We start from the raw sequence: 27,492 nt of genomic DNA, 5'->3' as shown, positions 1-27,492 counted from the left end.
TCATCTAATTAGTTACTACGGTCATCTAAATAGTTACTATGGTCATCTAATTAGTTACTATGCTCATCTAATTAGTTACTATGCTCATCTAATTAGTTACTATGCTCATCTAATTAGTTACTATGCATATATAATTAGTTACTACGGTCATCTAATTAGTTACTATGGTCATCTAATTAGTTACTATGCTCATCTAATTAGTTACTACGGTCATCTAAATAGTTACTATGGTCATCTAATTAGTTACTATGCTCATCTAATTAGTTACTATGCTCATCTAATTAGTTACTATGCTCATCTAAATAGTTACTATGGTCATCTAATTAGTTACTATGGTCATCTAATTAGTTACTATGGTCATCTAATTAGTTACTATGGTCATCTAATTAGTTACTATGGTCATCTGATTAGTTACTATGGTCATCTAATTAGTTACTATGGTCATCTAATTATTTACTATGGTCATCTAATGAGTTACTATGGTCATCTAATTAGTTACTATGGTCATCTAATTAGTTACTATGCTCATCTAATTAGTTACTATGCTCATCTAAATAGTTACTATGGTCATCTAATTAGTTACTATGGTCATCTAATTAGTTACTATGGTCATCTAATTAGTTACTATGGTCATCTAATTAGTTACTATGGTCATCTGATTAGTTACTATGGTCATCTAATTAGTTACTATGGTCATCTAATTATTTACTATGGTCATCTAATGAGTTACTATGGTCATCTAATTAGTTACTATGGTCATCTAATTAGTTACTATGGTAATGTGAGTCACAGCAGCTCAGACGAGGCACCAAGCAGTGTGGGCGGGAAGTATTTCCACAGACACGGAAGGAGATTTTCACAACAAAGTTCTAAAGCTTAGTGATATATACAAACCCCGTTTCCATATGAGTTGGGAAATTGTGTTAGATGTAAATATAAACAGAATACAATGATTTGCAAATCCTTTTCAACCCATATTCAGTTGAATATGCTACAAAGACAACATATTTGATGTTCAAACTCATAAACTTTATTTTTGTGCAAATAATCATTAACTTTAGAATTTGATGCCAGCAACACGTGACAAAGACGTTGGGAAAGGTGGCAATAAATACTGATAAAGTTGAGGAATGCTCATCAAACACTTATTTGGAACATCCCACAGGTGTGCAGGCTAATTGGGAACAGGTGGGTGCCATGATTGGGTATAAAAACAGCTTACCAAAAAAATGCTCAGTCTTTCATAAGAAAGGATGGGGCGAGGTACACCCCTTTGTCCACAACTGTGTGAGCAAATAGTCAAACAGTTTAAGAACAACCTTTCTCAAAGTGCAATTGCAAGAAATTTAGGGATTTCAACATCTACGCTCCATAATATCATCAAAAGGTTCAGAGAATCTGGAGAAATCACTCCACGTAAGCGGCATGGCCGGAAACCAACATTGAATGACCGTGACCTTCCATCCCTCAGACGGCACTGTATCAAAAACCGACATCAATCTCTAAAGGATATCACCACATAGACTCAGGAACACTTCAGAAAACCACTGTCACTAAATACAGTTGGTCGCTACATCTGTAAGTGCAAGTTAAAGCTCTACTATGCAAAGCGAAAGCCATTTATCAACAACATCCAGAAACGCCACCGGCTTCTCTGGGCCCGAGATCATCTAAAATGGACTGATGCAAAGTGGAAAAGTGTTCTGTGGTTTGACGAGTCCACATTTCAAATTATTTTTGCAAAAATTCCACATTGTGTCATCCGGACCAAAGGGAAGTGAACCATCCAGACTGTTATCCACGCAAAGTTGAAAAGCCAGCATGTGTGATGGTATGGGGGTGCATTAGTGCCCAAGGCGTGGGTAACTTACACATCTGTGAAGGCATCATTAATGCTGAAAGGTACATACAGGTTTTGGAACAACATGCTGCCATCTAAGCGCCGTCTTTTTCATGGACGCCCCTGCTTATTTCAGCAAGACAATGCCAAGCCACGTATTAAAACAGCGTGGCTTCGTAATAAAAGAGTGCGGGTACTTTCCTGGCCCGCCTGCAGTCCAGACCTGTCTCCCATGGAAAATGTGTGGCGCTTTATGAAGCGTAAAATACGACAGCGGAGACCCCGGACTGTTGAAGGACTGAAGCTCTACATAAAACAAGAATGGGAAAGAATTCCACTTTCAAAGCTTCAACAATTAGTTTCCTCAGTTCCCAAACGTTTATTGAGTGTTGTTAAAAGAAAAGGTGATGTAACACAGTGGTGAACATGCCCTTTCCCAACTACTTTGGCACGTGTTGCAGCCATGGAATTCTAAGTTCATTATTATTTGCGGAGAAAAAAATAAAGTTTATGAGTTTGAACATCAAATATGTTGTCTTTGTAGCATATTCAACTGAATATGGGTTGAAAAGGATTTGCAAATCATTGTATTCTGTTTATATTTACATCTAACACCATTTCACAACTCATATGGAAACGGGGTTTGTATATATATATATACATGTATATATATATATATATATATATATATATATATGTATATATATATATATATATATATATATATATACATGTATATATATATATATATATATATATATATATACATGTATATATATATATATATATATATATATATATATATATATATATATATATATATATATATAGTGTTATTATTTGAGTGGAGCCCCGAGGTTAAGAATCTGGGTCCTGAACTACTGAGCAGCAGTTTGGATTAAACAAGCCTTGATTACTTTCCCATTTTTAAAGAATGAGGTGGATCTAACGACACAAGCAGGGTGCACACGGCTCCTGGCCAGCAGATAATCCCGTCTCAGGCACGGCACCACCAAGTAGGGACTAAGTCTAAAGTCACATTTTGTAAAACAAGGTGGAAGGATGCTCTGTCAGAGTAGGAGTCAGCAACATCCAGATCGACGCCACTCTTCCTGCTGACTCAGCTCAAATTTTTTTTAATTTTATTTTATTTTATTATTTTTTTACAGCGCCGCTGGCATAGTATCTGCTGCCTGGTGTACGCCTGATTGGTGGCAGCCATCCTCCCACTCCGGCCACCGATGAAGGATTACTGTTGCCATGGGAACAAGTAAGTGCCACAGGTGAGGGTGGTAGACTTCTGTGTGGGACGGCTGAACGTCGGATTGTTTATCAGCAGCTGCGACCGTCAAACTAGTAACGCCGAGCTCATTTAGCATTCTAATATTAGCATGCTCATTTTAAAAAGGTATGCACCTCAGCTGCAAATATTTTGTTAGTTGAGGAATGATACTCGTTAGCATGCTAATGTTAGTATGCTAAAAAAATTTTTATTCAAGCTAATTTTGTGGGTATTCACTTTTGGTGCTTGATGCATGCTAATGTTAGCAGGCTAGCATTTTAAAACACATTTTTCAGATACACACCACAGAAAAATATATTTTGGTACTAAACGCATGTTACAGTTAGTATTTTAGCACGCTAACATTAGCATGCCAGATTTTACCATTCTAATATTAGCATGCTCATTTTAAAAAGGTATGCACCTCGGCGGCAAATATTTTGTTACTTGAGGAATGATACCGGTTAGCATGCTAACGTTAGTATGCTAAAAAAAAATTACTCAAGCTAATTTTGTGGGTATTCACTTTGGTGCTTGATGCATGCTAATGTTAGCAGGCTAGCATTTTAAAACACATTTTTCAGATACACACCACAGAAAAATATATTTTGGTACTAAACGCATGTTACAGTTAGTATTTTAGCACGCTAACAATAACCTGCTATATTTTAGCATTCTAATATTAGCATGCTCATTTTAAAAAGGTATTCACCTCAGCTGCAAATATTTTGTTAGTTGAGGAATGATACCGGTTAGCATGCTAACGTTAGTATGCTAAAAAAAAATTTACTCAAGGTAATTTTGTGGTTATTCACTTTGGTGCTTGATGCATGCTAATGTTAGCAGGCTAGCATTTTAAACACATTTTTCAGATACACACCAGAGAGAAATATATTTTGGTACTAAAAGCATGTTACAGTTAGTATTTTAGCACGATAACATTAGCATAATAGATTTTACCATTCTAATATTAGCATGCTCATTTTAAAAAGGTATGCACCTCGGCGGCAAATATTTTGTTACTTGAGGAATGATACCGGTTAGCATGCTAATGTTAGTATGCTAAAAAATTTTTTATTCAAGCTAATTTTGTGGGTATTCACTTTTGGTGCTTGATGCATGCTAATGTTAGCAGGCTAGCATTTTAAAACAAATTTTTCAGATACACACCACAGAAAAATATATTTTGGTACTAAACGCATGTTACAGTTAGTATTTTAGCACGCTAACATTAGCATGCTAGATTTTACCATTCTAATATTAGCATGCTCATTTTAAATAGGTATGCACCTCAGCTGCAAATATTTTGTTACTTGAGGAATGATACCGGTTAGCATGCTAATGTTAGTATGCTAAAATTTTTTTTATTCAAGCTAATTTTGTGGGTATTCACTTTGGTGCTTGATGCATGCTAATGTTAGCAGGCTAGCATTTTAAAACACATTTTTCAGATACACACCACAGAGAAATATATTTTGGTACTAAACGCATGTTACAGTTAGTATTTTAGCACGCTAACCATAGCATGCTAGATTTTAGCATTCTAATATTAGCACGCTCATTTTAAAAAGGTATGCACCTCAGCTGCAAATATTTTTTTACTTGAGGAATGATACCGGTTAGCATGCTAATGTTAGTATGCTAAACATTTTTTTATTCAAGCTAATTTTGTGGGTATTCACTTTGGTGCTTGATGCATGCTAATGTTAGCAGGCTAGCATTTTAAAACAAATTTTTCAGATACACACCACAGAAAAATATATTTTGGTACTAAACGCATGTTACAGTTAGTATTTTAGCACGCTAACAATAACATGCTATATTTTAGCCTTCTAATATTAGCATGCTCATTTTAAAAAGGTATGCACCTCAGCTGCAAATATTTTGTTACTTGAGGAATGATACTCGTTAGCATGCTAACGTTAGTATGCTAAAAAAAAATTTACTCAAGCTAATTTTGTGGTTATTCACTTTGGTGCTTGATGCATGCTAATGTTAGCAGGCTAGCATTTTAAACACATTTTTCAGATACACACCAGAGAGAAATATATTTTGGTACTGAAAGCATGTTACAGTTAGTATTTTAGCACGATAACATTAGCATAATAGATTTTACCATTCTAATATTAGCATGCTCATTTTAAAAAGGTATGCACCTCGGCGGCAAATATTTTGTTACTTGAGGAATGATACCGGTTAGCATGCTAATGTTAGTATGCTAAAAAAAAATTTATTCAAGCTAATTTTGTGGGTATTCACTTTGGTGCTTGATGCATGCTAATGTTAGCAGGCTAGCATTTTGAAACACATTTTTCAGATACACACCACAGAGAAATATATTTTGGTACTAAACGCATGTTACAGTTAGTATTTTAGCACGCTAACATTAGCATGCTAGATTTTACCATTCTAATATTAGCATGCTCATTTTAAAAAGGTATGCACCTCAGCGGCAAATATTTTGTTACTTGAGGAATGATACCGGTTAGCATGCTAATGTTAGTATGCTAAAAAAAATGTACTCAAGCTAATTTTGTGGGTATTCACTTTGGTGCTTGATGCATGCTAATGTTAGCAGGCTAGCATTTTAAGACACATTTTTCAGATACACACCACAGAGAAATATATTTTGGTACAGTTAGTATTTTAGCACGCTAACAATAGCATGCTAGATTTTAGCATTCTAATATTAGCATGCTCATTTTAAAAAGGTATTCACCTCAGCTGCAAATATTTTGTTAGTTGAGGAATGATACCGGTTAGCATGCTAAACATTTTTTTATTCAAGCTAATTTTGTGGGTATTCACTTTGGTGCTTGATGCATGCTAATGTTAGCAGGCTAGCATTTTAAAACACATTTTTCAGATACACACCACAGAAAAATATATTTTGGTACTAAACGCATGTTACAGTTAGTATTTTAGCACGCTAACAATAACATGCTATATTTTAGCATTCTAATATTAGCATGCTCATTTTAAAAAGGTATGCACCTCACCTGCAAATATTTTGTTACTTGAGGAATGATACCGGTTAGCATGCTAATGTTAGTATGCTAAACATTTTTTTATTCAAGCTAATTTTGTGGGTATTCACTTTGGTGCTTGATGCATGCTAATGTTAGCAGGCTACCATTTTAAAACACATTTTTCAGATACACACCACAGAGAAATATATTTTGGTACTAAACGCATGTTACAGTTAGTATTTTAGCACGCTAACATTAGCATGCTAAATTTTAGCATTCTAATATTAGCATGCTCATTTTAAAAAGGTATGCACCTCAGCGCCAGCCAACTATTTTGTTACTATAAGAATGATACCTGTTAGCCTGCAAACGTTAGTATGCTAGTTTTTTCACCCGAGCCAATTTTTGTGGGTATTCACCTCAGTCATATTTTGGTACTTGTTGCATGCTATCATTAGCAGGGTAGCATTTTAAACACATTTTTCAGATACACACCACAGAGAAATATATTTTGGTACTAAACGCATGTTACAGTTAATATTTTAGCACGCTAACATTAGCATGCTAGATTTTACCATTCTAATATTAGCATGCTCATTTTAAAAAGGTATGCACCTCAGCGGCAAATATTTTGTTACTTGACGAATGATACCATTTAGCATGCTAATGTTAGTATGCTAAAAAAAATGTACTCAAGCTAATTTTGTGGGTATGCACTTTGGTGCTTGATGCATGCTAATGTTAGCAGGCTAGCATTTTAAAACACATTTTTCAGATACACACCACAGAGAAATATATTTTGGTACTAAACTCATGTTACAGTTAGTATTTTAGCACGCTAACATTAGCATGCTAGATTTTACCATTCTAATATTAGCATGCTCATTTTAAAAAGGTATGCACCTCAGCGACAAATATTTTGTTACTTGAGGAATGATACCGGTTAGCATGCTAATGTTAGTATGCTAAAAAAAAATGTACTCAAGCTAATTTTGTGGGTATTCACTTTGGTGCATGATGCATGCTAATGTTAGCAGGCTAGCATTTTAAGACACATTTTTCAGATACACACCACAGAGAAATATATTTTGGTACAGTTAGTATTTTAGCACGCTAACAATAGCATGCTAGATTTTAGCATTCTAATATTAGCATGCTCATTTTAAAAAGGTATGCACCTCAGCGCCAACTATTTTGTTACTATAAGAATGATACCTGTTAGCATGCTAATGTTAGTATGCTAGTTTTTTCACCCGAGCTAATTTTTTATGGGTATTCACCTTGGTCACATTTTGGTACTTGTTGCATGCTATCATTAGCAGGCTAGCATTTTAAACAATTTTTTCAGATATACACCACAGAGAAATATATTTTGGTACTAAAAGCATGTTGCAGTTAGTATTTTAGCACGCTAACAATAGCATGCTAGATTTTAGCATTCTAATATTAGCATGCTCATTTTAAAAAGGTATGCACCTCAGCGCCAACTATCTTGTTACTATAGGAATGATACCTGTTAGCATGCTAACGTCAGTATGCTAGTTTTTCACCTGAGCTAATTTTGTGGGTATTCACCTTAGTCATATTTTGGTACTTGTTGCATGCTATCATTAGCTGGCTAGCATTTTAATCACATTTTTCAGATACACACCACAGAGAAATATATTTTGGTACTAAACGCATGTTACAGTTAGTATTTTAGCACGCTAACATTAGCATGCTAGATTTTAGCATTCTAATATTAGCATGCTCATTTTAAAAAGGTATGCACCCCAGCACCAACTATTTTGTTACTATAACAATGATACCTGTTAGCCTGTTAACGTTAGTATGCTAGTTTTATCACCCGAGCTAATTTTGTGGGCATTCACCTCAGTCATATTTTGGTACTTGTTGCATGCTATCATTAGCTGGCAAGCATTTTAAACACATTTTTCAGATACACACCACAGAGAAATATATTTTGATACTAAACGCATGTTACAGTTAGTATTTTAGCACGCTAACATTAGCATGCTAGATTTTAGCATTCTAATATTAGCATGCTCATTTTAAAAAGGTATGCACCTCAGCGCCAACTATTTTGTTACTATAACAATGATACCTGTTAGCCTGTTAACGTTAGTATGCTAGTTTTTTCACCCGAGCTAATTTTGTGGGCATTCACCTCAGTCATATTTTGGTACTTGTTGCATGCTATCATTAGCAGGCTAGTATTTTAAACACATTTTTCAGATACACATCACAGAGAAATATATTTTGGTACTAGACGCATGTTACAGTTAGTATTTTAGCATGCTAACATTAGCATGCTAGATTGGTTTTGCTGTTTTAGCAGGCGTACGCCTCAATGTCACATATTTTGGTATTTTACTAATGCTAACTGTAAGCATGCTATAATTTGAGAATTAGTTTATTTAGAAGGTTGAACGACATCACAGCTTGCTTTGAATGTTTGATTTTTTATCAAACTATAAACACCAAGGGTGACCAAAGTGCGGCCTGAAGCTAATTTATGTACTGTTAGCGAGGCAGAAAAGTAGTTCCTCTTACAATGTCGCTATAGCTTGGCTAATATGCGTGGAATGGAGGGTTGTTCCAGGTTGTTTTTTTTATCTTTTAAGAGTACTTTAGAGGTAGAATAGTAGAACCCCCATGACCTGCAATGTCACATAAGGATTGTGGATGATGGGTGAAAAATATGCAGTTTTCTTTTAACTTTGCATAAACAGTAGGTGGCACTGACACCTGGAACCTACCCAGGCAGGGTGAGTCAGGTCCAGCTCAGGGAGATCCTCACCAAGGCCAAGGCCATCCTGTGGTCATGTAGGTCAGTAGTCATGAAATATGGTTCCACTTGTTCATGACTGGCTAGCCATTTCCCTTCCTGATTGAACACAGTGAGACCTAAAGTGAGTGATGAATAAGACCATTTGGATGCCTGATCAATGACACTTCAAGGACGTGAGTGTGTAAGAAATGTGGACCTGGACTTCTATTTGCAACTCCAACACTTTCTACCAAAAAGCACTTGATGAAAGCGGATACAACTTCACCCTCAGCTATGAACCCACTCCAGGAAACCAACCAAAAAAGAGCAGAAAATGAAACAACATCATCTGGTACAATCCGCCACTCAGCAAAAAAACGTCTCAACCAACATCGGCCACAAGTTCTTCACTCTGATCGACAAACACTTCCCCAAAGGCAACACCCTAAGAAAAATATTCAACAAGAACAACATTAAATTGAGCTACAGCTGTATGAATAACATACAACAAATCATTTCAAACCACAACAAAGCAATTGCAAAAGGACTGCCCACCCCCAGACTAAAAGACTCTGAAACCAATAATGAATGTAACTGTCGCAAGAAACCTGATTGCCCTCTCAACGGAGGGTGCTTACAAGCATCAGTCGTTTACCAAGCAAAGGTAACACGCAAGGACATTAACACATCCGACACGTACGTAGGATTAACCGAAGGAGCGTTTAAAAACAGATGGAATAATCACAACACCTCCTTTAGAAACCAGACTTTGCGGAATTCTACAGAACTCAGTGAGCGCATTTGGAACCTCAAAGACATCCATCCATCATCTTCCGCTTATCCGAGGACGGGTTGCGGGGGCAACAGCCTAAGCAGGGAAACCCAGACTTCCCTCTCCCCAGCCACTTCGTCTAGCTCTTCCCGGGGGATCCCGAGGCGTTCCCAGGCCAGCCGGGAGACATAGTCTTCCCAACGTGTCCTGGGTCTTCCCCGTGGCCTCCTACCGGTTGGACGTGCCCTAAACACCTCCCTAGGGAGGCGCTCGGGTGGCATCCTGACCAGATGCCCGAACCACCTCATCTGGCTCCTCTCGATGTGGAGGAGCAGCGGCTTTACTTTGAGTTCCTCCCGGATGGCAGAGCTTCTCACCCTATCTCTAAGGGAGAGACCCGCCACACGGCGGAGGAAACTCATTTGGGCCGCTTGTACCCGTGATCTTATCCTTTCGGTCATGACCCAAAGCTCATGACCATAGGTGAGGATGGGAACGTAGATCGACCGGTAAATTGAGAGCTTTGCCTTCCGGCTCAGCTCCTTCTTCACCACAACGGATCGATACAACGTCCGCATTACTGAAGACGCCGCACCAATCCGCCTGTCCATCTCACGATCCACTCTTCCCTCACTCGTGAACAAGACTCCCAGGTACTTGAACTCCTCCACTTGGGGCAGGGTCTCCTCCCCAACCCGGAGATGGCATTCCACCCTTTTCCGGGCGAGAACCATGGACTCGGACTTGGAGGTGCTGATTCTCATTCCGGTCGCTTCACACTCGGCTGCGAACCGATCTAGTGAGAGCTGAAGATCTCGGTCAGATGAATCCATCAGGACCACATCATCTGCAAAAAGCAGAGACCTAATCCTGCGGTCACCAAACCGGAACCCCTCAACGCCTTGACTGCGCCTAGAAATTCTGTCCATAAAAGTTATGAACAGAATGGGTGACAAAGGACAGCCTTGGCGGAGTCCAACCCTCACTGGAAATGTGTCCGACTTACTGCCGGCAATGCGGACCAAGCTCTGACACTGATCATACAGCGAGCGGACCGCCACAATAAGACAGTCCGATACCCCATACTCTCTGAGCACTCCCTCAAAGACAATAATGTTGAATATTCAATAACATGGCAAATTCTTGCATCCAGCACACCTTACAACAGTGGTAATAAAAGATGCAACCTATGCTTGAAAGAGAAATTGTTTATTACATATCATCCAGATCTGTCATCCCGCAACAAGCGCAGTGAAATCATTTCAACATGCCGCCACAGACGGAAACACCTCCTAGGTAACACATGAGCCAATCACCACACCCTACGCCTGCCTGTACCCACCCACTCTGTGCCCTATATAAACCATTGTATGTGAATGCTTCCATTAAAATCTCCTGATGATTGAGGGAACCCCTCATGAAACAGTTCTGTAGAGATGAAGTAGTCTTGTGATTTTTCCCACACCTACACACACACATATATATATATATATATATATATATATTTGCCATGCATCTTAATACTTTGTCCCTATATTTACTGGTGTGTGTGAGCGACTCAGATGTATAATCTGATAATCTGCGGTGCCAGCTGTCCTTCTCACGACGACAAACTGAACTCACCTTCCCGAGTGCTAATCCCCTTAAAAGGAGAGGAACAAGTTTGTCAAAATTAAAAATCTCCATGACAGATATCTTTTTTCCAAAGGAATGACACAGTGCTTCGCCATTATTTTCTGTCACACCTCCCTTAGAAAGAACAAAACACCCCCCCACAGACCTCTTCTTCCCCATAGTGTCATTTGTCTGTAAAATTGTTATAAGTACATCTCTGCATAACAATGTAACCTTATTTACATTAAAGACAACAAAACAAATGATGATAATTAATATAAACTACGACAAAACTGTCACGCTCATGGGATCATGTTTTGTTTTTGTCATGTCTGGTTTTATTTTTTGGACACTTGTTTCCTGCTTTTGCACTTCCTTGTTTGCTTTGTTTTCCATGACAACTTTCACCTTGCCCTCATGTCACGCCCCTGTCCTCAGCCCTCACACCTGTTTGTAATGATCATGTTCATTATTTAAACCTGTAGTCGCCAGGTGGTCAGCCTGGCGACTTTACATTTCCCTCAACCCGATTCATGCCAAGCCATGCTGTTTTCTTATTCCCCTGTCCCAGTCACAGTAAGTTTTTGTTATTCATGTCACCGTGCAAGTGTTTTGTTTCATGTTTATAGTTTATAGCCTTTGTGCTAGTCTTTTGTTTTCTAGTCAAGTTTGTTCTCTACCCTCGTGCGCGCCTTTTGTTTGCTTCCTTTGTTTGTAATTTGTTAGTTTAAATAAATATGTACTCACATTCACGTCTCGCTTGTGCCAATTTCCCTTTGCGTTGGAGAAATAATTCAAGTCATAGTCCTAGTCCTGACAAAAACATTGGTCATATTTTTGAAAGGGATGCCAGTGATGATGAGATGTTGTGTTTTGTGTATGACGCTGATGCAAATATGAATGTCTCCATAGCGTCTGACATTTTACTTGGAGAATGGCGACGAGAAGAGCGAAGAAACCACTGCTATGTAGTTAATATCGCTGGTCCTGAGATACAATTGAATAGTTCACTTTACATTCAGTACGCTACAGGCCTAGATCTTCCTGCATAGAGCAGATAGATCTGTGGCGTTATGTCAAAGACTATCCATCGGATTTCTCTCCCAGGACTATCTTGTGCCCCAAACGCCATTCCACACGACTAAACAGATAAAAAATTGAAAAAGCATGGAAATCGACAACTTCTTTGTGAGTGTCTGTCTCAAAAGTATTGGTATCAAGACTCTACTGGATAAATATGTATCATTTTTGCTCGGGTAAAGTTGCATTTCATGATAAAACTTTGCATCTACTGCCATGTTTGTTGTACACACCGTTTACGATTGTGTGTGATTTTCCTGTGTTACCTAAATATAACTACAGATGTCAACATTGTGTATGTGCTGAAAGATTCATTTATGATTGTTTATCAAAATATAACTATAAATGTTCTGAAAGATTAATTTATTATTGTTAACCAAAATATAACTATAGATGTCAACATTGTGTATGTGCTGAAAGATTCATTTATGATTGTTTATCAAAATATAACTATAAATGTGCTGAAAGCTTAATTTATTATTGTTAACCAAAATATGACTATAGATGTCAACATTGTGTATGTGCTGAAAGATTAAAAAATGTTTTTTTTATTGAAGTAAAACTAAAGATGTCAACATTGTGCTAAAAGATTCATTTATGATTGTTTATCAAAATATAACTATAAATGTGCTGAAAGATTAATTTATTATTGTTAACCAAAATATCATTATGGATGTCAACATTGTGTATGTGCTGAAAGATTAAAAAATGATTTTTTATTAAAATAAAACTAAAGATGTCAACATTGTGCTAAAAGATTCATTTATGATTGTTTATCAAAATATAACTATAGATGTCTACATTGTGTATGTGCTTAAAGATTAATTTATTATTGTTTATCAAAATATAACTATAGATGTCAACATTGTGTTTGTGCTGAAAGATTCATTTATGATTGTTAACCAAAATATAACTATAGATGTCAACATTGTGTATGTGCTGAAAGATTAAAAAATGATTTTTTTATTGAAATAAAACTAAAGATGTCAACATTGTGTTTGTGCTAAAAGATTCATTTATGATTGTTTATCAAAATATAACTAAAGATGTCAACATTGTGTGTGTGCTGAAAGATTCATTTATGATTGTTTATCAAAATATAACTAAAGATGTCAACATTGTGTATGTGCTAAAAGATTCATTTATGATTGTTTATCAAAATATAACTAAAGATGTCAACATTGTGTATGTGCTGAAAGATTCATTTATGATTGTTTATCAAAATATAACTATAAATGTGCTGAAAGATTAATTTATTATTGTTAACCAAAATATCATTATGGATGTCAACATTGTGTATGTGCTGAAAGATTAAAAAATGATTTTTTATTAAAATTAAAATAAAGATGTCAACATTGTGCTAAAAGATTCATTTATGATTGTTTATCAAAATATAACTATAGATGTCTACATTGTGTATGTGCTTAAAGATTAATTTATTATTGTTTATCAAAATATAACTATAAATGTCAACATTGTGTATGTGCTGAAAGATTAATTTATTAGTATTTATCAAAATATAACTTTAGATGTCAACATTGTGTATGTGCTGAAAGATTCATTTATGATTGTTTATCAAAATATAACTATAAATGTGCTGAAAGATTAATTTATTATTGTTAACCAAAATATCATTATGGATGTCAACATTGTGTATGTGCTGTAAGATTAAAAAAAGATTTTTTATTAAAATATAACTATAGATGTCAACATTGTGTATGTGCTGAAAGATTAAAAAATGATTTTTTTATTGAAATAAAACTAAAGATGTCAACATTGTGTTTGTGCTAAAAGATTCATTTATGATTGTTTATCAAAATATAACTAAAGATGTCAACATTGTGTGTGTGCTGAAAGATTCATTTATGATTGTTTATCAAAATATAACTAAAGATGTCAACATTGTGTGTGTGCTGAAAGATTCATTTATGATTGTTTATCAAAATATAACTAAAGATGTCAACATTGTGTATGTGCTAAAAGATTCATTTATGATTGTTTATCAAAATATAACTAAAGATGTCAACATTGTGTATGTGCTGAAAGATTCATTTATGATTGTTTATCAAAATATAACTATAAATGTGCTGAAAGATTAATTTATTATTGTTAACCAAAATAAAACTAAAGATGTCAACATTGTGTTTGTGCTAAAAGATTCATTTATGATTGTTTATCAAAATATAACTAAAGATGTCAACATTGTGTATGTGCTGAAAGATTCATTTATGATTGTTTGTCAAAATATAACTATAAATGTGCTGAAAGATTAATTTATTATTGATAACCAAAATATAACTATGGATTATCAACATTGTGTATGTGCTGAAAGATTAAAAAACTGAATTTTTATTAAAATAACACTAAAGATGTCAACATTGTGTATGTGCTGAAAGATTCATTTATGATTGTTTATCAAAATATAACTATAGATGTCAACATTGTGTATGTGCTGAAAGATTGATTTATGATTGTTTATCAAAATATAACTATAGATGTGATGAAAGATTAAAAATATTTTTTTTATTAAAATAAAACTATAGATGTCAACATTGTGTGTGTCCTGAAAGATTAAAAACATTTTTTTTTATTAAAATAAAACTAAATATGTCAACATTGTGTACGTGCTGAAAGATTCATTTATGATTGTTTATCAAAATATAACTATAAATTTGCTTAAAGATTAATTTATTATTGTTAACCAAAATATAATTATGGATGTCAACATTGTGTATGTGCTGAAAGATTTAAAAAAATGATTTTTTTATTTAAATATAACTAAAGATGTCAACATTGTGTATGTGCTGAAAGATTCATTTATGATTGTTTATTAAAATATAACTATAGATGTCAACATTGTGTATGTGCTGAAAGATTGATTTATGATTGTTTATTAAAATATAACTATATATGTCAACATTGTGTACGTGCTGAAAAATTAATTTATGATTGTTTATCAAAATATAACTATAAATGTGCTGAAAGATTAATTTATTATTGTTAACCAAAATATAATTATGGATGTCAACATTGTGTATGTGCTGAAAGATAAAAAAAAAATGTTTTTATTAAAATAAAACTAAAGATGTCAACATTGTGTGTGCTGAAAGATTCATTTATGATTGTTTATTAAAATATAACTATAGATGTCAACATAGTGTATGTGCTGAAAGATTCATTTATGATTGTTTGTTAAAATATAACTATAGATGTGCTGAAAGATTAAAAATATTTTTTTTATTAAAATAAAACTAAAGATGTCAACATTGTGTGTGCTGAAAGATTCATTTATGATTGTTTATCAAAATATAACTATAAATGTGCTGAAAGATTAATTTATTATTGTTAACCAAAATATAATTATGGATGTCAACATTGTGTATGTGCTGAAAGATAAAAAAAAAATGTTTTTATTAAAATAAAACTAAAGATGTCAACATTGTGTGTGCTGAAAGATTCATTTATGATTGTTTATTAAAATATAACTATAGATGTCAACATAGTGTATGTGCTGAAAGATTCATTTATGATTGTTTGTTAAAATATAACTATAGATGTGCTGAAAGATTAAAAATATTTTTTTTATTAAAATAAAACTAAAGATGTCAACATTGTGTGTGCTGAAAGATTCATTTATGATTGTTTATTAAAATATAACTATAGATGTCAACATTGTGTATGTGCTGAAAGATTCATTTATGATTGTTTGTCAAAATATAACTATAGATGTGCTGAAAGATTAAAAATATTTTTTTTATTAAAATCAAACTAAAGATGTCAACATTGTGTATGTGCTGAAAGATTCATTTATGATTGTTTATCAAAATATAACTATAGATGTCAACATTGTGTATGTCCTGAAAGATTAAAAACATTTTTTTTTATTAAAATAAAACTAAAGATGTCGACATTGTGTACGTGCTGAAAGATTCATTTATGATTGCTACCTTTGGCAAAAACTTTGCTTTTGTTTAGACTCGCCGAGTTGGTGCTTTATGAAACAGTTGCAGCAGAAATGCGTTTTAAGAAAAACAAATACTATCAATAATACTTCAATGGACAACACTAAAATTAAAAAGTACATCACACAAATCTTTAACAAAGTGGTCACTGCAAACTCATGTATTCTTCGACTCTGCTCCCTTGGACTGGAGTGTGAGCTACTTTCCCGTCGTCGTTTCGTAAAATCTTTCGGTCTACCACTCTTCTTGAGCGCCTCTTGAGAAACTCTGAAGAAGCATTTATACTTTTTGCGATTTGAACGGTTGGTACAGCCAAAAACGACGCAATTATCAGGCTTGCCCCTGACAGTATGTTTGTGTTTTAGTTTTTCCTCCGTGTGTGTGTAGTATTTCCTGTCTTTAATTCCTGTCAGCGCTCTTATTTTGTCTGTTTCCTGTTTTTTTCCTTGTGCGCTGTTTCCCATCAGCTGCGGCTGATTGGCACCTGGCCACACCTGGTGTCAATCAGCCCGCACCTTTTTGAACCTGTTTTGTCCTCCAGTCGAGTGCTGGATTATTGTCATGTATTGTCGTTGCTTCCTGTCGTGTCATGCAGATATCACTTCCGTATTGTCGCTCCTGTCGTGTAGTTTCGTGTCGTGTCTTTGCAGCGTAGCGGTAAGCTATACTTTGGTATCTGTTTGTAGCTTACTGTCTTTTGTTCCCTGCTTCCATTTTGTTTTCATTCTACAAGTAACAACTTCTGTTTTCCTGCTCGCTACCTGCTAGCTTCCATGCTAAGTTCCTTTTGTGTTCTAGCTCCCATGCTAGCTCTTTTAGTTTTGTTATCCTCCTCTTGCGCACTTCTTGTTGTACCCCTTTTGTTCTTGTTCTAGTATTTTAATTGAATAATTTTTTCGTACTCAATGCCTGCCTCCTTCTCTGCATCTTGGGGTTCGTCACAAACTAACTTTGACAGCAATCATAGGGCATTTTTCTCCGAGAAAGGCTAAATGGCGCCTCGTACCCATTGAGAACAGACGCTGGCTTGACCACCACGGAAAAATGTAATGAGCCGGACTATCTCTACCTTTTTGACAAAAGTCCTAAAGAACTTGTCACACACAGTCCTTGGATTCACGAAATGAGGAGAGGCAGGTGTGTCTTTTCTGCCTTTCTATTACTCTTTGCAACATCCTATTTCTCTGGCATGTTTTTTTTAAACATTTTTTTATCATTGCTGCAATAAAAACAAAGTACAGACCTCAAAATAAATGAAATTCAGCGTTGTTGCAGAAAATCTGCCACCCGGGGTGGTCATTGTCAGGTTCAAACACTGATGACATCTATTAAACAGACAAGAAGCAAGGAATCATGCAGAGACAGAGTTCAATTTGGCTCAATGAGGAGAGACGTTTGGGGCTGCGCACTCAGTTACAATCTCCCACCACGCTCTAAGGTCCAGTCCCATGTGCTCCTCTATTTATCTGGGAGGTTCCTGTTTACATCACTGAGGCTGCTTCTGAAGGAAGGAGGGTAGATTCAGCTGCTCCAGTTGGACACAATATTGTTATGATCCGCTGCTCGGATCATATTACGTTAAGGTTCTTGGGTCTTTTTGTATTATGTTTTATTAGTGTTTGACTTCTTTAGTTCCTGGTTGCACTTCCTTGTTTGTTTTGTCACCATGACATACAACCGGTATAGCTCGGTTGGTAGAGCGGCGGTGCCCGCAACTTGAGGGTTGCAGGTTCGATCCCCGCTCCCGCCATCCTAGTCACTGCCGTTGTGTCCTTGGGCAGGACACTTTACCCACCTGCTCCCAGTGCCACCCACACTGGTTTAAATGTAACTTAGATATTGGGTTTCACTATGTAAATAAATAAATAAATAAATGGGTTGTACTTGTATAGCGCTTTTCTACCTTCAAGGTATTCAAAGCGCTTTGACATTACTTCCACATTTACCCATTCACACACACATTCACACACTGATGGAGGGAGCTGCCATGCAAGGCGCCAACCAGCACCCATCAGGAGCAAGGGTGAAGTGTCTTGCTCAGGACACAACGGACGTGACGAGGTTGGTACTAGGTGGGATTTGAACCAGGGACCCTCGGGTTGCGCACGGCCACTATCCCACTGCGCCACGCCGTAAAGCGCTTTGAGTCACTAGAGAAAAAGCGCTATATAAATATAATTCACTTCACTTCACCATAGTTACGTATTGGTTTCACCTGCCATTTGTTCCGGACGCACACATGTTTTGTAATTACTGTCTTGATTTAAGCCTGCCTCCTTCGTTCATTCCGTCTGGCTTCGCAGTTTGTGTTCACACAACGAGTAAGGACTTTTGTTCCCAGTTCTGTACTTGCAAGCTTCCGCGCTAAGCCTTTGATCTTCCAGCTCCCATGCTAGCTCTTTTGTTTTGCCTTTCGTGCTTTGAGCAAGTTTTTCTTTTTCATAGTCTGATTTATCTTTAAATAAATAATTTGTTCTTACCTTCACACTGTGTTCGAAGCCCGACTGCATCCTTGGGAGAACTAACCCGCATCACCATGCGACCCGGTAGTTACACAATATATGCAAATGTGCCGACACTTGTGATATCGCCCTGTCTCTGCTTTGTCTACGTCACGGTACTCGATGTTCTGGACACAAACACTGAAACGAGACGACTCGCAATCTTTGAAGGCCAGTTGTCTCTTTGCACCGATAGAAAAGTACAACTTCAACACAATAACTTACACATAATTATTCTAACAGTCATGACAGAAAATAATTGAGAAGCACTGCCAATTCTAACAAGGGGCTTGACCATTCAGTCTAACTCCGTCTTTTCCCTCACAGGTACAGCATTGTATCAAACAACTTACCAGCGGAGGGGAACCTGAAGATCTCCAGCTTGGATCTCCATAACGGCCATTCTTCCTCCTCGGTCCCCTTACACTGTGACACAGAAGAAGAAGAAGCTGACAAGAGGAGAAGGAGGCGGTGAGGAGCCTCCACTGCAGTGCCAGGCTCAAGGGGACAAGGCGGCATGAACAACTACAACGGGAGGGTTCTGACCAGGGGCTCCAGCCAGGTACGGAGCCGCTTTGTGAAGAAAAACGGACAATGCAATGTTGTCTTCACCAACATGGAGGAGAAGAGGCAGCGCTACCTAGCAGACATTTTCACCACCTGCGTGGACACCCACTGGCGATACCTGCTCTTTATATTCTGCGTCAGCTTCATCATCTCCTGGCTTTTCTTTGGCATCATCTTTTACAGCGTCTGCCTCTCGCATGGGGACTTTGAGGAGCGCCGCACGGCGAAGAACGAAGGGCCAGCAACAGGGGGGCTGAATGCGCCCTTCTCTGGACAAACCACTGGCGGGCCGGCCAAAAGGATCCCTTGCATCCTCCACGTCCAGGGCTTCGTCGGTGCCCTCTTGTTCTCCATGGAGACGCAGACCACCATCGGCTACGGCTGGCGCTGCGTCACCGAGGAGTGTCCAGTGGCGGTCATAACCGTGATTATTCAATCCATCGTAGGCTGCATCATCGACTCTTTCATGATTGGCACCATCATGGCCAAGATGGCACGGCCAAAGAAGAGGAACCAGACGCTCATTTTCTCCAAAAACGCCGTGGTCGCCCTCCGCGATGGCAAGCTGTGCCTGATGTGGAGGGTGGGGAACCTGCGTAGGAGCCACATCGTGGAGGCTCACGTGCGAGCGCAGCTCATCCGGTCCTACGTGACGGTGGAAGGGGAGTTCATCCCCTTGGAGCAGATGGACCTCAACGTGGGCTACGACGAGGGTACAGACAGGTTGTTTCTGGTGTCCCCGCTGGTTATCGTCCACCAGATAGACAAAGACAGCCCCTTGTACGCGATAAGCCAAGCTGATCTGGAGACGGACGCATTCGAGATTGTCGTGATCCTAGAAGGAATGGTGGAGGCCACGGCCATGACCACCCAATTCCGTAGCTCCTACCTTTCCAGGGAAATCTTCTGGGGCCACAGGTTCGAACCGGTCATCTACGAGGACCGCAACTGCTACAAGGTGGACTACGCCCGCTTCCACAAGACCTACGAGGTGCCGTCAACGCCCCACCTCAGCGCCAAAGAGCTCGACGAGGCTGTGGGTCGCGCTTCCTCTTCTGTGGTTTCTCCCGCCTCTGCCTGCATGTCCTCAAAGGACTTGGTCCCTCGCTCCGTTAGCACCTTCTGCTACGAGAACGAGGTCGCGCTGAGCTGCGGGGAGGACGAGGAAGACATCTTCAGGAAGGACAGAGCAGAGGAGAGGAGGACTTCGGTGTCTATAGACTTCCAAAATATGTTCAAAGACACCTCCACCGTTACCTCTGGGAGTCATAATGTCCTGTGTGTTCTGGACATGGACAATAACCAGATGGAGTTCGACATCCTGCAGACTTCAATTCCTCTCGATCCAGTGACCTATAAGAACGAGCCCGAGATGTAAGGAAGTTCAATGAACTTTTTCAGTGCTGTGCGCAGGTTTGGATTCCATATAGTGACATCCTCTTTTTATGTCTTAAATAAATAAATAAATGGGTTGTACTTGTATAGCGCTTTTCTACCTTCAAGGTACTCAAAGCGCTTTGACACTACCACATTTACCCATTCACACGCACATTCACACACTGATGGAGGGAGCTGCCATGCAAGGCGCCAACCAGCACCCATCAGGAGCAAGGGTGAAGTGTCTTGCTCAGGACACAACGGACGTGACGAGGTTGGTACTAGGTGGGATTTGAACCAGGGCCCCCCGGGTTGCGCACGGCCACTCTCCCACTGCGCCACGCCGTCTTGTGTGATTAATGATGATGGTTTGAAATCCCATTTTTTTAGGGATTATTGAGATGGACAATTTTGGTTGACCTCCAAATTGCACCCTTCCATGTGTGTTCACTTCTGTAGATGACTGCATTGTGTACAGGAAACAAAGGGATGACGCTTAAAGGGGAACTTTACTTTTTTGGGGGGGAATGTTGCCTATCGTTCACAACAGTATGAGAGACAAGAACACATACATCTTTTTTTTGGGGGGATTTTAAAGATGAGAAAAACCCCAAAACACTTGGAAGATGTCACTAATGGTTACATCTTTTGTGGGGCGGTATAGCTCGGTTGGTAGAGTGGCCGTGCCAGCAACTTGAGGGTTGCAAGTTCGATTCCCGCTTCTGCCGTTGTGTCCTTGGGCAGGACACTTTACCCACCTGCTCCCAGTGCCACCCTCACCGGTTTAATTGTAACTTAGATATTGGGTTTCACTATGTAAAGCGCTTTGAGTCACTAGAGAAAAGCGCTATATAATTCATAACTACTAGGAGTCACATTGTAGCCTTTTAGCCGCTAAAACCACTTCAAAAACCTTCTTTAATGTTTTATATACACACTGCAGGTATGTATGCGTATATATATATATATATATATATATATATATATATATATATATATATATATATATATATATATAATGTAGTAACAGACACTTTCATAACATCCATCCATCCATCCATCCATTTTCTACCGCTTATTCCCTTTCGGGGTCGCGGGGGGCGCTGGCGCCTATCTCAGCTACAATCGGGCGGAAGGCGGGGTACACCCTGGACAAGTTGCCACCTCATCACAGGGCCCACTTTCATAACAATATGTACAATATACACACTACAGGTATATATATATATATATATATATATATATCCATCCATTTTCTACCGCTTATTCCCTTTCGGGGTCGCGGGGGGCGCTGGCGCCTATCTCAGCTACATTCGGGCGGAAGGCAGGGTACACCCTGGACGAGTCGCCACCTCATCGCAGGGCCAACACAGATAGACAGACAACATTCACACTCACATTCACACACTAGGGACCATTTAGTGTTGCCAATCAACCTATCCCCAGGTGCATGTCTTTGGAAGTGGGAGGAAGCCGGAGTACCCGGAGGGAACCCACGCATTCACGGGGAGAACATGCAAACTCCACACAGAAAGATCCCGAGCCTGGATTTGAACCCAGGACTGCAGGAACTTCGTAATGTGAGGCAGACACACTAACCCCTCTGCCACCGTGAAGCCCTATACATATATATATATATATATATATATATATATACATATATATATATATATATATATATATATATATATATATATATATATATATATATATATATATATAAAGTAGTAGCAGACATCTTCATAACAATATGTAATATGTACAAGATACACACTGCAAGTATATATATATACATATATATATATATATACACATATATATATATATATATATATATATATATATATATATATATATATATATATATATATATATATATATATATATATATACTGTATATAATGTAGTAACACAAATTCATTTTAGAATTAAAAAAACAACAACCTGTCTGTGTTCTTGTCTCTCATGATTGTGAACAGTAGGCAACATTTTTTTAAAGAGTGCACTTCCCCTTGAAGTGAAAAGTGCAATAAGGCCTGCGTGAGGATAATCAAGTTACTGTAGTCTCTGTGTTTAATAATGACTTTAATGTCTCATTTATTCATCGAAGGTTTGTTGACGATCAGAAAAAAAGGTTCAAAGTTGTGCAAAACAATCAATTAATTGTGACCTGCTGTCAATCCTCACCTGCGTTTATTTGTGTGATATTGTCATGTTTATTGAACAACCCTCCAGTTCATATTTATTTGTGAGCATGTTGTTGTCACTCGTGATGCTAGAGACGAGTTTCATGTGTTAAATGTCAACTTTAAAACCACGAAGAAACTATGTCCCTTGTTTAGAAGTCCAGTTGATGTTCAACACAGCAAAATGAACTCATTGCAAATGAATGAACTTCACATGAATAAAGACAACTGCACTTTAATGCGTAATATTTATGTTCGCAATAAACATTTGTATTGCATTGTTTTGTCCTGAATTATGCAAGTGAAATCACTCACATTCAGTCGAACTTTATCGCTGTCTTTACCCAAACTGTTGAATAGTTGCACTTGCAGTTCCACTTTGTTCCGCTAGATGTCACTGCGTACTTTCAAGACCACAACTCTACAGTTATGTATACTACAGTGTTTTATATTATTATTATTATTACATAGATTATACATAAAATATAGTACGATATATATTATAAATATATTATAATTATGTTTTATATTTATTTATCTATTTATTTAAACCTGCACCTAATTACTCTTTTATCCTGCACTAACAAAATGTCATTCTTATCTGTTCTGTAAAGTTCAAATTTGAATGACAATAAAAGGTAGTCTAAGTCTAAGTCTAAGTGTCTGTTTGAGTGTGTGTGTGTGTGTGTGTTTGTGTGTGTGTGTGTGTGCGTGTGTGTGTGTGAGCGAGAGAGAGAAAGATTAAACAGTATCTAAATACAATATAAAACAATACAAACAATATAATAAAATGATTGTGGAGAGGCGGAGCCGGTGAACGAGCAGCGGGGCAGGGCACGCTGGAGCCCGGCCCAAGATGGCGGCGAGGAGGCGGAGGATGCATCTGAGCGGAGAGGCGACGCTGCAGTCAAGTGCAGATGTGTGGATGGATCGAGCACCGGTACACAATTAACATTTCTCCTTACGCTGTATAAAAGGGGAGAAGGAGGAGGGATCGGGGCAGAAGGAGGAGGAGAGCCCGCAGCAGAACCTGAGGGCCGAAAGCGACAGAGAGCAAGACCACGACGACGCGGCCGACTGAAGCAACCGAAGAGCGAAAGCAAAGAGCAGACGAGGATGACGACGGCGACGGCGGCTGAAAAGCGAATCGAGGAGCGAGCAGCAGAGAAAGAGCTAAAAAGCGACCCGACCTGAAGACAAGCTTTGATTGAAAAATAAAGCGAGTCAACCCTGTTCGAAAGAAATGTCCTTCCTGGGTGGTCCACTGAACCCGCACGACGACGGCAAGAGACTGTCACAATGATTCATTACAATAATTAATTATTCTGTAATAATATACTGTAATAATATACTGTAAATTGTCATGTATTGTTTTATCAGACTATTAAATCTGAGTGATAGGGCAGATTTAGTTTTTCCTGTTTATTTTGGGCAACACAAACTGTTTTTTTTTTTTCCTTTTACTGATTCTACTGTTTATTTATTCTTCTTTTTTATTTCATTTACAGTTGTGCCCGGATCAAATAAACTAATAATTATGTAAATATGATCATATTCCCAATTTTTGACATACAATTGCAGAGCAAAATAAAATCAGTGATGCAAAAAATAAAAAATAAAAAAACCTTAGCCTGACCGAGCTTCACCTATTGTTACTATAACAATCTACAAGGTGAATATAGGTTAACATAATAGTGTGATAGTCCATAGTGGATCTAGTTAATAATGTGAGAGTCCAGTCCATAGTGGATCTAGTTAATAATGTGAGAGTCCAGTCCATAGTGGATCTAGTTAAAAATATGAAAGTCCAGTCCATAGTGGATCTAGTTAATAATATGAGAGTCCAGTCCATAGTGGATCTAGTTAATAATATGAGAGTCCAGTCCATAGTGGATCTAGTTAATAATGTGAGAGTCCAGTCCATAGTGGATCTAGTTAATAATGTGAGAGTCCAGTCCATAGTGGATCTAGTTAATAATATGAGAGTCCAGTCCATAGTGGATCTAGTTAATAATGTGAGAGTCCAGTCCATAGTGGATCTAGTTAATAATGTGAGAGTCCAGTCCATAGTGGATTTAGTTAATAATATGAGAGTCCAGTCCATAGTGGATCTAGTTAATAATGTGAGAACCTAGTCCATAGTGGATCTAGTTAATAATGTGAGAGTCCAGTCCATAGTGGATCTAGTTAATAATGTGAGAGTCCAGTCCATTGTGGATCTAGTTAATAATATGAGAGTCCAGCCCATAGTGGATGTAGTTAATAATATGAAAGTCCAGTCCATAGTGGATCTTGTTAATGATGTGAGTCCAGTCCATAGTGGATCTAGTTAATAATGTGAGAGTCCAGTCCATAGTGGATCCAGTTAAAAATATGAGAGTCCAGTCCATAGTGGATCTAGTTAATAATATGACAGTCCAGTCCATAGTGGATCTAGTTAATAATGTGAGAGTCCAGTCCATAGTGGACCTAGTTAATAATGTGAGAACCTAGTCCATAGTGGATCTAGTTAACAATGTGAGAGTCCAGTCCATAGTGGATCTAGTTAATAATGTGAGAGTCCAGTCCATAGTGGACCTAGTTAATAATGTGAGAGTCCAGTCCATAGTGGATCTAGTTAATAATGTGAGAGTCCAGTCCATAGTGGATCTAGTTAAAAATATGAGAGTCCAGTCCATAGTGGATCTAGTTAATAATGTGAGAGTCCAGTCCATAGTGGATCTAGTTAATAATGTGAGAGTCCAGTCCATAGTGGATCTAGTTAATAATGTGAGAGTCCAGTCCATAGTGGACCTAGTTAATAATGTGAGAACCTAGTCCATAGTGGATCTAGTTAATAATGTGAGAGTCCAGTCCATAGTGGACCTAGTTAATAATGTGAGAACCTAGTCCATAGTGGATCTAGTTAACAATGTGAGAGTCCAGTCCATAGTGGATCTAGTTAATAATATGAGAGTCCAGTCCATAGTGGATCTAATTAATAACGTGAGAGTCCAGTCCATAGTGGATCTAGTTAATAATGTGAGAGTCCAGTCCATAGTGGATCTAGTTAATAATGTGAGAGTCCAGTCCATAGTGGATCTAGTTAATAATATGAGAGTCCAGTCCATAGTGGATCTAATTAATAACGTGAGAGTCCAGTCCATAGTGGATCTAGTTAATAATGTGAGAGTCCAGTCCATAGTGGATCTAGTTAATAATGTGAGAGTCCAGTCCATAGTGGATCTAGTTAATAATATGAGAGTCCAGTCCATAGTGGATCTAGTTAATAATGTGAGAGTCCAGTCCATAGTGGATCTAGTTAATAATGTGAGAGTCCAGTCCATAGTGGATCTAGTTAATAATGTGAGAGTCCAGTCCATAGTGGATCTAGTTAATAATTTGAGAGTCCAGTCCATAGTGGATCTAGTTAATAATTTGAGAGTCCAGTCCATAGTGGATCTAGTTAATAATGTGAGAGTCCAGTCCATAGTGGATCTAGTTAATAATATGAGAGTCCAGTCCATAGTGGATCTAGTTAATAATTTGAGAGTCCAGTCCATAGTGGATCTAGTTAATAATGTGAGAGTCCAGTCCATAGTGGATCCAGTTAAAAATATGAGAGTCCAGTCCATAGTGGATCTAGTTAATAATATGACAGTCCAGTCCATAGTGGATCTAGTTAATAATGTGAGAGTCCAGTCCATTGTGGATCTAGTTAATAATATGAGAGTCCAGCCCATAGTGGATCTAGTTAATAATATGAAAGTCCAGTCCATAGTGGATCTTGTTAATAATGTGAGAGTCCAGTCCATAGTGGATCTAGTTAATAATATGAGAGTCCAGTCCATAGTGGATCTAGTTAATAATATGAGAGTCCAGTCCATAGTGGATCTAGTTAATAATGTGAGAGTCCAGTCCATAGTGGATCTAGTTAATAATGTGAGAGTCCAGTCCATAGTGGATCTAGTTAATAATATGAGAGTCCAGTCCATAGTGGATCTAGTTAATAATATGAGAGTCCAGTCCATAGTGGATCCAGTTAAAAATATGAGAGTCCAGTCCATAGTGGATCTAGTTAATAATATGAGAGTCCAGTCCATAGTGGATCTAACATAATAGTGTGAGAGTCCAGTCCATAGTGGATCTAGTTAATAATATGAAAGTCCAGTCCATAGTGGATCTTGTTAATAATGTGAGAGTCCAGTCCATAGTGGATCTAGTTAATAATGTGAGAGTCCAGTCCATAGTGGATCTAGTTAATAATATGAGAGTTTAGTCCATAGTGGATCTAGTTAATAATATGAGAGTCTAGTCCATAGTAGATCTAGTTAATAATATGATAGTCCAGTCCATAGTGGATCTAGTTAATAATGTGAGAGTCCAGTCCATAGTGGAGCTAGTTAATAATATGAGAGTCCAGTCCATAGTGGATCTAGTTAATAATGTGAGAGTCCAGTCCATAGTGGAGCTAGTTAATAATATGAGAGTCCAGTCCATAGTGGATCTAGTTAATAATATGAGAGTCCAGTCCATAGTGGATCTAGTTAATAATATGAGAGTTTAGTCCATAGTGGATCTAGTTAATAATAT

At 37.7% G+C, this 27,492-nt stretch overlaps 1 protein-coding gene across 1 annotated transcript in view; it reads left to right on the top strand.

The window, feature by feature from the left end:
- The window catches only part of kcnj4 (potassium inwardly rectifying channel subfamily J member 4), a 37,925-nt gene extending 17,122 nt beyond the window's left edge, over positions 1–20,803 (top strand). Inside the window, exons 2-3 of the mRNA XM_061884610.1 lie at positions 3,010–3,110; positions 19,118–20,803. Coding sequence (XP_061740594.1) covers positions 19,308–20,735 — 1,428 coding nt within the window. The 5' untranslated portion in view covers positions 3,010–3,110; positions 19,118–19,307 and the 3' untranslated portion in view covers positions 20,736–20,803. The remainder of the gene's footprint in view (positions 1–3,009; positions 3,111–19,117) is intronic.
- Positions 20,804–27,492: the final 6,689 nt, after the last annotated feature.

Source organism: Nerophis ophidion, linkage group LG23 (genome assembly GCF_033978795.1).
Source record: "Nerophis ophidion isolate RoL-2023_Sa linkage group LG23, RoL_Noph_v1.0, whole genome shotgun sequence".
Classification (NCBI taxonomy): Eukaryota; Metazoa; Chordata; class Actinopteri; order Syngnathiformes; family Syngnathidae; genus Nerophis; species Nerophis ophidion.
The sequence above is the reverse complement of the archived record's forward strand: the minus strand, read 5'-3'. Positions and strand labels throughout refer to the sequence as shown.